Source organism: Dipodomys ordii, unplaced genomic scaffold (genome assembly GCF_000151885.1).
Source record: "Dipodomys ordii isolate 6190 unplaced genomic scaffold, Dord_2.0 Scaffold97, whole genome shotgun sequence".
In the NCBI taxonomy this organism is placed as follows: domain Eukaryota; kingdom Metazoa; phylum Chordata; class Mammalia; order Rodentia; family Heteromyidae; genus Dipodomys; species Dipodomys ordii.
This window is the reverse complement of record NW_012267313.1, coordinates 4,194,087-4,207,426: the sequence shown is the minus strand read 5'-3', so window position 1 is coordinate 4,207,426 and position 13,340 is coordinate 4,194,087. Positions and strand designations below refer to the sequence as shown.

Sequence of the window (13,340 nt, the reverse complement as noted above, 5' to 3'; positions counted from 1 at the left end):
GCAAAATATCAACAAACAAAAAACAGTGTTAAAAATTCCACCACATGCCTTATTTGTAGAGACAACAAACACTTCCAAGAGAAACCTTTTCTGAGGATCACTCAATATATATCCCTATTTTGACTCTATTTACACCGGAGGGGCCCCCTTAGAAGTAAGGCCCACCTAACCCAGAAAGGGGAACAAAACAGGCACTCCAACTGTGTGGGTTGGAAAATTGGATGTTCAATTAATACCTGCTCACAGCTTGCAGGTAGGTGTACACGCACCCAGAGCTAGACATTTTTATAAAACATTCCATAGACCTCAGAAATATTTTTTGGAGGTTGCTGGAAATGCTCTGATTTGTTGCATTTTCTTTTCTATGTTGCCAAGATAAATTTTATTTCTGAAGGCCCTGGGTTGAGTACGTACTTCTAAATATATCATAATTCTCTTTTAACCCTCTCCTGTTCTTTGTCCTCTCAAAAGGCCCAATGAGTGGGAAGTGACAAAGAGAACAACACAACACAACCACATGGCTTCTCTTGCCAGATGATTAGTATGCCAGCCACTGAACATCCATCCACAGCAATGAGAAGAGCATATCCACATCCCGCTTTCTCACAGATCATCTGTGTCACATTTTACAAGGTCACATTCCCAGACTTCATTATGGAGGTACATGTGAAGTTTCTATCACTTCTTAGATCAAATTCGATTTGTAATCTTCAGGGGCAGTAATAACAAATGCTCATCAAAACACAGTCTTTTGCTTATGTGAAAATAAAACTGACTGTTCTTGCCAAAAGAGCAACTTTCCTTGTTATCTAAGCAAAGAATGCATGTTTTGATGTATGCAGTTTCCCAGTAAATTAATCCAAAGAGAATTTTCTCATTATGTTTTCCTAAACACAGCATTCTTTGCAAGGACAGAAATAAGTCCAGTGAAATGAACCTTTCAGAAAATATCCATGATGCAGCAAGCAATTCCACAAGTCTGCTAATGAAACGGAAAACAGGCTCAGCCTGCTGAGGATTAATGTCCTGCCAGAAAGGGAGTGTTGAGGGCTGTAAAGAGGACAGGCTGGCCACGAGTCTTAAGAAAATGGCTGAGAAGGGCAGATAGCAGTTGGACAGAAGGCAGAACCTGCCACTAGCTCTGTGAATGGTATTCCTTTATTCAGAGACCCTGGTCCACAAACTGCCCAAGTCACAGACTGTACTAGCTATGCCCTATAAGGGACAATGAACACTGCTTCTTCATCGGTGTTCCTCCTCCAGCCATAAATATACGAATTAATTTCCTTCAAGAAATGAGGAATTCCCTAGTATGTCTCCAATTACTCTAGAAGAACTTCTTTGCCCCACAAACATTCCCCACAAACTCTTTCCTGAATCACTCACAGTTTTCTCCATTTCCTGAACAACACTGAATCTAATGGAGAAATGCCCCCAAAGACAACCTTTGAAACTGAAAAAGAAGTGGCCCAGCTGAAGACCTTTGAGGTTTCACCTGAACATTCGGGGGGGGGGGCTGAAGAGTGGTGGGGACACTGGGAGGGGACATGGCTATCACCAAAGACATTGCTATCACAGGCAAACTTTACCACTCAGAGACGCTAAACGTATCACTGCCAACTGGACTCATTTTCCACAGAATACTAAGTCCAATTGTTAAATACTCAATTGCATCCCAGTAACATAGTGTCACCATTCATCTGGGGTTTTTTCATTCTTTTTCATCACAATTTGAGCAAATCATCTCCAGTCTAATCAACATGATAGTATTGGATGGGAGAAAAGACCCATGTGCAAAGCTTTAGTTTTAGTTACTGTTTTCTATCTTATATTTTAGCTAAATTATGTATTCTATAAGTAAGCACATGAGCCTGAAATTTGAGGCTGTGACTAATTCATAGAGCAAAGTAGGGAGGCAGAGGGAGAGGTCAAGAACAAACCTATGGAGTCAGCCTCTGTGTCTACCAACTGGTGAAAGGATACAGAAAACATGGTACACATACATATACATATATATATACACACACATGCACAGATTGGAAATATAGGTGGATATGTGTGTATATATATATAATGGAATATTATATTCAGCCAAAAAAAGGATGAAATAAAGTCTTTTGCAATACAATTGAACTATGAATCATACTAAGTGAAAAAAAACCAGACTGAGAAATATCCCATGTTCGCTGTCATATGTGGAATCTGTACCTAAAAATAAAAAGAGCGACTCAGTGTAAAACTGAGGGCAGAGGAAAGGAGAATTGGGGGGGAATCAGTGGGAGAAGGAAGAGTGAGAGAAAAGGGTGAAGGATTGATATGACCAAACTATTTTATAAATATGTATGAAAATAGAATGAAATGCATTCTAAGTGTTTAAAAAAAGGAGTAAGAAAGAGCAATAGAGGAGATAATTTTGATCGAAGTATGTATGGAAATATTATAATGAAAACCCTCTGTACAACTAATATTCTAATCTAAAAAATAGAGGAGAAAAAAGAAAACAAAAAGAAAGATCAGATGCTCAGCTATACCAGGCTCCCCACACCTGTTCAGTATTTCTGTGGCCTCTTCAAAGCTTGTAAGAAGTAATAATCCTTGCATCATAGGCTTGCTCTGAAAGCTTTTCAGCACATGGAAAGCAATTAGAATAATCCCTAACTCAGAGTAAATAAATGCTCAATGTTACCTGACTTGTGGAAAAAGCTGCTCTTCAAAAATATTTATTGAACAGAGGAATATTTTCCATGGTTTCTGAACATGCCATGGAAACTTAACAGACTCATGATGTATTTCTTACACTTAGACTTACTGATCTAAAAGGAACCCAGTTGCCTGACTAGCCAATATTTAGCAATGTCAAAGAGGCAATATTTTGAACTCAGTTTTAACGAGTCCTGTTAACTTTCCATTTGCAATAAAAAGGATTTTTAAGTGCAATCACCATATGTCTTTTTATTCTGGAATCTACTGAATCTCATAACAACGAGGGAAGAACACTGCTAAAGGAAGATAAGCAGGACTGAGGTTGAAGAAATGAAAACGACAACTACCTCCAGAGAAAGTAATTACACCAATTTGCAGTTCCTATTCATTTTTAGAGCAACAGGGGATGAAATTTCAGAATTTTTAAAGATCTAAATTCCCATCCTATAAAGCTAGATGACTGAGAAGTCATTCTTTTTCTTAGTGGGCAATCCAATTAACATGTTTACACTTGCACTGACAAATTACTGTTTTCATACATAACCAAATGGTATGCTTCTGTTCCTTAAAAAACTCCAGCTAAATTACAGTGATTTATTGTAATTTCATTAGTATTTTTAAAATGTCTACAAAGATCTCTTTTGCTACCTTTTCAAGTGACTGAAGAGTATGAGAAAAAAATATGAAGGGAATTCTTTCTGACCATTACATGTTTATGGCTAAGTATAAGCATTGTTTAAATATCCCCACTATTAACTGACAATTATCTCATCCATTACTATTCAAAACATATTCAGTCATTCGATCACATAGTACTCTTGCCAGTAATTTTTAATTTCTTTTCACTATTAATGGACAACTCTAACTAATCATTTCAGAAGCCACATATCTGTAAAACTAGTCAGGGCTGCCAAGAAAGGCAGGGCTAGAGTAAATCTATTTTAAACCTTGAATACATTTTCTTCTAGGAAGATTTAACTTTAGATAAAAACCTTCATTTTAAATGTTCTCCGTGGTAACCATATTTCTTCTGAATCTGAATGTAAAATCAGCTCCCATCTGTTTACATACAAGAAAATCATGTTCTAGACATAAGGGGCAAAGGCTCCCGCCATCACCATGTATGAAATCCTTCTGTGAGTGGTAACGAGCACATACCTGTTAGGGCCCAGGTGCCTTGCTCTCTTAAAATGGCCAATCCCTTTACACCCTAGAGTTGAGCATCCTCCACTTTCTGAAGGCTCCATTAATTCTGCAGAGCCTATGGGAAACCAAAAAGAGAAAGAAAGGGCCAGAAGTTAAGCAAATGGTTGTACAAGTTAAATATCTGGAGTCAGAATAAGGAAGGGAAGGAATCTCTAAATATTCAATTTTGGAATCAATACGTATAAACAGAAACATTTAAAAAAAGAAAATAAACAGAAAAATTAGTTGGGCCTGTAAAAATCAAAACAATCTTAAATGTTCTATTTTTAAAGAATCTCACTAACTCTGTTCACACAATTTACCTTTTCCCAATAGTGAAATAGTAAACTTCGATATAATCTTCTTTCAAAACATAAATTGGGGGCCAGGAACGTACCTTAGTGATAGGGTGCTTGCTTAGCATGCATGAAGCCCCAGTTTTGATTCCTCAGAACCACATCAACAGAAAAAGCCGGATAGTGTCCAAGCCCTGAGTTCCAGCCCCAGGACTGGCAAAACAAAACAAACAAAAAAACCCACACACATAAATTAGAAGCCCGTAATCCTAGCTACTCAAAAGGCTGAGATCTGAGGACTGTGGTTTGGAGACAGTTTAGGCAGGAAAGTCTATGAGACTCCTATCACCAGTTACCACCCAAAAAAAGGCAGTAGGTGGTTCTGTGGTACAAGTGGTAGAGCACCAGTCTAGAGTACCCTCCCATGCCCTCAGGAACAGTGCCCAGGCTCTTGAGTTCAATCCTAGGCAGACATAAACATAAACACACACACACATATACACACACACAGAATAACCCCAAAAAATCCACACAAATTAGAGAAGCCAAATTTGAATTAATAAGAAACATGTAAAGAACTTTTGTCAAGTGACACAAATTGCATATGAATACCCAAGTACAGTGAAAACATGGACCAAGTGCATGCAGGCTCTTCCTTCCAGCCCTTACCTCCCTCATCCTGACTGTGCAGGTGCAGATGCCCTTGGAAGTGGCACTAAGCAGTCAGCTACACATATATATTTATGCTTACACATATATTAAGCTTTGGTTTAAAATTTTTTGCCAAACATAAAAATGAACATGGATGTTGTGTTTGGAACAGTCTCCCTTGGTTTTTACCTCCTCTTAGATATTATCTATTGCAATTTCAAGATGCTTTATGACTGTTGTGTAGTGTTTTATGGGATGCTTTGTACCTACCTACAATTGGTTTCAAGGGTTTTTGGGTTGTTGTTTTGTTTCCTGGATGTGCTGCACTAGCTGCCATGAGCATGTGTCATTGTGCCAAACCCAGTGTGCACATAACATACAGAAATGAGGCCACTAGACAGGGAAGAACACTAAATTGTTCAAACTTAAGGACAGATTGTTGCAGTTACTATACTTCTTACTATAAAATCAATATTCCCTCAAATTGAGAACATGGTAGATCTCTGTACATCTATTTTAAAATTAAATTTAATTAAAAGTTTCTATTGATATAATTATAGGTTCATATACAGGCATTAGCAATAATAAATAAACAAGGGACTTTCTTTTCAGTTTCTTTCTGCCTCCCTACCCCATAAAAATGTGCAAAGCTACAATAGAAAGTTACTATAAGGGTCGTGAAATTAATACATTAAACTTTTAATAGTCTCACTAATTATCTTCTTCCAAAAAATCAAGTACTTATTTATGAACATAGTGTTTACTTCTAAATAAAAGTGATCAAATGGCTACACATGCTTTACTTTTTCATGTGGAAATTTTTCCATTTATGTGACTATAAAAGTATTATGACTATAAACATAGAGTAAGAAGTTTAACAGAAAAAAATAGAGTAGAAGGAAAAGAAAGAAGGTATAAAAAAACTAGGAAGGAGATGGGGCTAGTGAGGGTAATTGAAGATGAGTATATTTGAAGTAGTTTGTTGTTCTGTATGAACATAGGACAATAAAACGCACTGAAATTGTTTTAAGATGGGAGGAGAGAGGATAAAAGATGATGTCAGAAGGGCTGAGGCTGATCAGAATACCTTGCATATATAAAGGGAAATGTCACAATAAAACTCAACCTTCCCCGTGTACAACTAATGTATGCTAATGGAAAAAACTTTTATTTGTTAAAAGAAGAAAACAGGAAGTGATGGGATGTGGCCCATGAACTCCTGACACATTTGTTAATTAAAGCTTTATATCCATCTCTCAAAAAAGAAAGAACAGGAAAATTTACACAAACTACACAAGAGAATGAAAGCATTTGTCAAGTTATCCTTGTGTCTCTCTTACTCAAAGGTGCCTGAAGAGGATGTCCAGTTTTGGAACACCAGCCCACAGGGTGAATATCAGGAGAATCTGCATCTATCCAGTAGTCATAGCAAGCATTCCAGCCATCAAAGTGAACCTGGATACCAGAGGAACAACAGCAATCATAAAAACTCCTACAGTAACATTGGGCTCACAGTATTATCTTTTGTATTCTCTTCTAACTTATCACAGAAAATTTAATATTCTGTAAACAATTTCAATTATTTAAAACATTTCACTCACAGCACAAAATAAAAGACACTTCTGAATCCCAACAATAAATTAACCATCGATAACTGCCTTACAGAGGCACTGCTGGGTCAGTATCTTTCAACACTGAGCAACTTGAGAAGAAGAACTGAGTTATAACATCTTCAAACAATCAACACCACACACCCAATAAATACTGCTAAGGTAATTAAAAAAAAAAAACCAGGGGAGGGAGGAAGAGAGATTAGAGGGAAGAGTGGACAGGAAGTGCTTTCAAGTAAATACAAAGCAAAGCTTTAAAAAACAAAATCCAATATGCTATTAGAAACATTCAATTTGTAAAATATCCTTGTAAGTAATTATACCATCTCTCAAAGACAGGTTTTAAGATGGTCACTATTAATATTTTTTTTGGGGGGTCCGGTTATGGGGCCTGAACTCTGGGCCTGGGCGCTGTCCCTCAGCTCTTCAGCTCAAGGCTAGCGCTCTACCACAGCCACAGCGCCACTTCCCGCTTTTTTCTTTTTGCTTATATGGTGCTGAGGAATTGAACCCAGGGCCTCAGGCATGCAAGGCAAGCTCTCTACCACTGAGCCACCTTCCCAGCCCCTACTATTAATATTTTTAATGGACATCATGTAAAGAGGCAGTTGCTCTATTAGTCAATATTACCAGGCATCTGATATTAGGTATTACATACATGTTTTTTTCACCTTCTCTAATAAAAAGATCTACTGAAATGCTTTATATATTTTGCTTTTAAATCATGTTGGCCAATTAGTTTTTATAAGTCTGTGATTCTCTCATTACACACAAGGCAACAGATGCCAAATAGATAAAATTCAAACACTGAAAGCTAAACAATAAACAACCTAGAAGAATGCATGAGCGAACTTACTTATAACCATGCCAAGAGATCAAATTTTAACTCATAAAAGATAAGACTAACTGATTTGATTAAATAAACACGTAAAGCTTCAGTGATAAATATCACCAAAGCAAGATGGAAAACCCCAAGAAACTTGAAAATAAACATAGTTAACATAAGTGACAAGACATTCCTTAACTTATTAAACTTAACTTATTAAACATCATGGATGAAAACCAACAGAATGATGGCAAATACATATAAATGGCTCATTATCAAGATATCAGTATGAGCTTAGTGTACTAGTGTACACCTGTAATCCCCAACACTTGGAAAGCTGAATCTAGGGGATCATGAATTCTATGGCAGCCTGGACTTTATTAAAGCTAGACCACTTCTCAAAAAACCCCAAAACAAACAAACAAAAGCCCAAAGATAAAAAGAAATATAAATGACCAATAAACATATGAAGAAATCATTTATTTTTTAAGTAAAAAAACAAAAAATTAAAAACCACAAAATGCAATTATTCTCCTATCAGCCAGCAAAAAAATGCCCACATTTCAATGATCCTTAGGTTGGTAAAAGAGAATAAATGAGCACTCCCACAGATTATTGATTGGAGGATTAGGAACTGATGAAATAATTCTAAAGAGCTATTTGACAATAATAATCAACACTTAAAATATACTTTATTATGACACTTAAAATAATTCACAGTAATAGAAAATAACAAGAAGTAACCAGACTGCTGACTTTCATATGCTACATTAACACGATAAATTGTATGCAGCTATTGAAGGTACATATAATAAGATACATTGAATATACTCTCTCAAGCTTAGAAATCCATTTGCTTGGAATCAAAGCCCCATAGGATTTTAACCTATCATGAATATAATCTTAAAAAGGAGAGGAGACAAAGAGTAATTGTCCAGCTTACATATAGCTAGTTAGAGAAGTAACCAGGCCTAAAATCCAAGAATTGGAAATAAAATCACTCATCATTCACATACATTGAATATAAAACATCACTTCAGAAAGCTGGCTTAGCCAGGCACTGATGGCTCATGCTTATAATCCTAGCTACTCAGGAGGCTGAGATCTGAGGATCATGATTCAAAGACAGCCTGGGCAGGAAAGTCTCCACCAGAAAACTGGAAGTGGCGCTGTGGCTCCAAAGGTAGAGTACTAGCCTTCAACTGAGGGACAGTGCCCAGGCCCAGAGTTCAAGCCCCACAACTGACAAAAAAAAAAAAAAGTTGGCTTAAGTAGTAGCTCTTTCTTTTTCTATGATTAAAAGAGACACTGAGAGTGATGTTCACAATAATTTTCTGAAAATATGAGTTTGTGACATCAATGCTACCAATAACAATAAATCATAATTTTTTGCATTAAAGTCAGTTTAGATGATTCTAATTATCAACTAATCACAGTAAAGCACAATTCTTTCACTTGAAGTATAAAAATCTACATTTTATTACTTTCTAATTCTTGATTCAACTTCTGGACTCAATGTTCATATAACTCATGCTCCCGTTATTGGAGATAACCAACTAAATCTTACAAAACTGAACTATAATAAGCAAACAATCCTCACAAGGTATAGGACTGCATACCTATGCAATTCCAGCACTAGAGAGGCTAAGTTAGGTGGACTGTGAGTTTTAGGCTATCTTGGACTAAACAGTGAGAAAGAGAGAGAAAAGACATGAGGCTGGCAGGGAGTAATCACAGGCATATCAGAAAATGTGATAGAAGGATTGAAACTAAAATAGGTATCCCTAAGCAAATAGTACTAAGGGGAAAAAAAGTGAGAGAAGCATAAGAAAAGAAAGTAAGAGGATTAGCTCAACAGACAACAGCAGAATAGCAGGACTTCCAAAAAGCAAGGAAAAAGAAGATGAAATTATCAAAGCCTCAATGACAGAACATTTTCTGAAACTGACTACGAGGCTTCTGAGTGAAAAGAACTGAACCTGACAAATAAAAGGCCAACACACAGACATACCATCATAAAACAGGGCTAGAACCATTTGCCAGAAAGATTCTAGAGACCAGAGGCCCACAGCCCAGATAAAAGGAATCAGAATGGACTTAGAAGTGCAAAACAATGCCAGAGGTGAGAAGGCAGAGGTATGATGCTGACATTATCTGAGAGAAACGTTCTCTACCTAGAATGTATGACCTAGGTACAATATGAAGTGAATGTAAAGCCAGTCTGCTGACATCTCCAAACAAGGAGTCAAAAAATATGTTTCTCCAACACCTGTTCTTAGGAAGACACAAAAAGAGATGTTTCAGCAAAGTAAGAGTATACCAGGCCAAAGAAAGTATATGATTATACTTCGTGCTTTTGAGGAAAATGTTATACATACGAATATATCAGCAAAAAGAAATCTCAGGATGGAAGCTTTGTAAAGGCATAGTCTGTCCTCTCAGGCGAATACAAGTACTTGCCTGAACTAGGGGAAGAGAGTTAAAGAACAAAAGAAACTAAGACCAACTGCTAAGAACTACAATTAGTATACTGTAAGTTTCTGACTCAAAACACATCAGGTCAATTGGAGACCTTGTAAATTTTAATAAGAAAACAGAAATATAAAAGAAAAAAAACTATAATTACTGACTCCAGAAAATACAAAAAGCAATGAAGGAAAAATAACTTGGAAAGACTGTTCAGCAGTGAACAGATTTACTTATTCATAATGATAACATGGAAGAAAAGCAAACCAACATTCCTTTACTGGCAGGCTATTAGGCAAAACAATGGCAAAATCTAAACCTCGACCTGCTATAAAATAGTATTTAATAAATTTTAAATAGATAAGCTGAAGATAAATAAGAACATAGGCAATATTTTACAAAATAGGACACAAAATATAAGTAATGATTAGAAGACATAAAAGTTCTTGCCACTGGGGAGCCAGACCAGGGGGAGGAGGACTGAGAGGAATGGGGTAGACAGTACTCTTTCGTTGCCAAAACCTGCAAGATTCTGGCAAACATATTCTGGTCATTTTTCTTCAACAACATGTGATACAATCTATAAACTCTTTATTGTACTAGTTCAAGATGCGAATTATTATACATTATGTAACTTAAAAGCTGGTTTTCATTCAGCTTAAAAGTTGAGTTTATTCCTGAGAAACTTGAAATATAAAGCGAAAGAAAGCTACATGAATTATTTCCCTCTTTCTCTTATATGGCTGGAAGCATCTTCTATTCTCAAAAGCTTCTGGTAAAGCTGGAACCAAGTTGCTGTCCTTGTTTACTAACCTTATTTAAAGGACATCATAAATACCAACGTATTTGCACAGCAGTTGTGAGACATTCCAATAGTTGCACTAAGATGTCCACTGCAAGGCCTACGGCCAGCTCCAGTTTGAATGTCAAGGATTGGCCAGGATGTTGTTTTAGAAAGAGTTCAGCTGTAAGTAAAGAGCTCACTGAACTTCCTATCACAATATTTGACCTCTCTGTGTCAAAATCCCACATGTCAAATCTGAGAGTTAATTAAATTTTTTATTACAAAGTTAATATATGCTCCAGAAACCAAACTATTAACAAGAAAAAACCGGAGTTTAGTTTTGATGTTCTTGTTACATATTTTTATATCTCCTTACAAAATTGCTTATACATCTGTTCTTTTGAGAAAAAATAAAGAACAAAATATTATACCCTGATATTTCACTTGCCAGTATTAAATATTCTTGTAAATATTTAATTCTAATATGATGCAGATATACTGTAGATACAGTAGAAGCTACTGTGGTTTTCTCAGTGTCAACTGCTATAATCAGGGCTCTACATTTTTCCATTGAGAATTTATCTTTGCATATTCCTTAAGATGTTAAATTTTTTTTAAAAAAGAGCATAATATTAGAGAGTGAAGTATTTTATTTTACTCTGAACTGAATAAGACATTCTATCTCCACTTTCTCCAAATACACATTCAAAACACTAAATTGTCACTCATAATTAAAAAGAAATTATCGAGTGATAAATGGCTACATTCTATTTATTCTCTGGCCCCTAGTGTCTAACCTAAAGGGCTCAAAATATGTGTACTAAATAAAGCCATGCTGATGATCAGAAAACACACACACACACACACACACACACAGAAATTATCTTCCAAGGAAAACCTTGGAAGAATGCTTACTTCAAACTATGTACAGCCACTTTGCATACTCCTATGGCTTGACTAATTTAATTGTAGGGCTAAAATGTCTTGTAAGAAAAGCCAAAACCAAACCACAACAGTTTTCATTTCTTTTTTCTTTTTTTTTTTTCGGTCATGGGGCTTGAACTCTGGGCCTGGGCGCTATCCATCAGCTCTTCAGCTCAAGGCTAGCTCTCTACCACTTGAGCTACAGCGCCACTTCCCCAAACCACAACAGAAAACACTTACCTTTATCCGGTGATCATCTGTGTCTGCAACAGTGGCTACTCTAATAAACATGGGGTTTCTCTTGTCCACAACCTCAAGCTTCATTTTCTTCTGGAATCCATGTGGAGGTTTCTGCCACAACAGAAAAATTTTAGAAAGATTTTAGGGGAAGAGCAGGTGGACTCCATGGCACAAAGAATAATAAACAGATGAGCTATTTAGGGCACCAACCTTTCAAACTACTCTCGAGTTATGGATTGGCTCTGGATGGCACCTTCCCAATCAAAAAGCACAATCCCTTCACACATGCAAGAGAATGCCATGAGAACCTCACCAAGGAATCAACAGAAACACTGATGCAAAGATATGACAGTCATTTGATTAGCCACAGGGAAGGTAGGAAATTCTTCGCACTGACTGGAGGTGACATGGCAAGAGCCAATAAAAGCATGAAATTCAGTTTTAAAAAGAGAAGAAAAGGGCTGGAAAGGTGGCTCAGTGGTCGATTGCTAGCCTTGAATGCATGAGGCCCTGGGTTCAATTCCTCAACACTACATAAGCAGAAAAAGCCAGAAGTGGTGCTGTGGCTCAAATGGCAGAGCACTAGCCTTGAGCTGAAGAGCTGAAGGACAGCACCCAGGCCCAGAGTTCAAACCATAACCACAAGAGAGAAAGAGAGAGAGAGAGAGAGAGAAGAAGAAGAAAAATGCTGAAGATGCTGAAACAAGATACCAAGGTTAGAAGCGATGATGGATGCAAAAAAGTAAAAGACAGTTTAGAAAAAGAAAATGAGCTATCAAAATAAACAAGACAGATCTTAGGGATACGATAGCTGAATAGTCAACAGAACTATAAACCTGTGAATAAGTGACAGGCTGCAGAAGGCAAGGTGATTGTTTGGTTTTCTGTAAAGAGTGCAATATAATAAAAATGTTGCTGTACAAGTTAATTGAAAGAACTATCAATGCAAGCCACCTGAAAGGAGCACTAGAGACATCTTCATGGTTCCCTCTGAGATGACACTAGACACAGAGGCTGATCCTGCCACAATTTCATCCCACTGAAAGCCACATGTAATGCAGCTGTGCACTGCAAAGCCAGCTCTGTAGAGCATTAGACCCACTCACAGTAGAGACAGCAGATAAAAGCCAGTAAATATGACATAACTCTTCACGTTATTCCCCTTTAAATCCTGATCTTACTAGCAGGGTAGGATTTGCAAATATTCTAAGTTTCTCTTCATGTAGCATGGTATTTTGCTTTTCATATTCTTGATGCTCTTTTCATCTACACTTGAACCCAAATTTATGAATTTTATCACTAAAATTATATACACATAAAAGTATCATTTGAAGAAAATTACTGTTTATGATAGATGTGGCTATATTTTTAAGAAAATATTTTTACCCTATCCTTTCTATCCATTCTATTTTTTTTTTATCCTATTCAAATCTATTCTTCTTTTCTTTGAGACAAGGTCTTACCACATATATATCCTAGACAGGTCTAGAATTCATCATCCTCCTGTCTTATCTTTCTAGATTTGTGAGATTAAAGGTGGGCACCACCCCATTTAGCTATTAAAACTTGTTTGTTTTCCTTTAAATTCATGAGAAAATATAAATGATAAAAATATATTTTTTCTTTAACCTGGTAACACTTGGTGGTTTTTAATG

At 36.5% G+C, this 13,340-nt stretch overlaps 1 protein-coding gene across 2 annotated transcripts in view; it reads right to left on the bottom strand.

Moving 5' to 3' along the window:
• L3mbtl3 (l(3)mbt-like 3 (Drosophila)) overlaps positions 1-13,340 on the bottom strand; it is a 100,459-nt gene that overhangs the window by 31,785 nt on the left and 55,334 nt on the right. For both annotated transcript variants that reach the window (XM_013026903.1, XM_013026904.1), the window contains 3 exons: positions 11,686-11,796; positions 6,176-6,290; positions 3,862-3,964 (listed from right to left, as the gene is read on the bottom strand). In XM_013026903.1, coding sequence (XP_012882357.1) covers positions 3,862-3,964; positions 6,176-6,290; positions 11,686-11,796 — 329 coding nt within the window. The remainder of the gene's footprint in view (positions 1-3,861; positions 3,965-6,175; positions 6,291-11,685; positions 11,797-13,340) is intronic.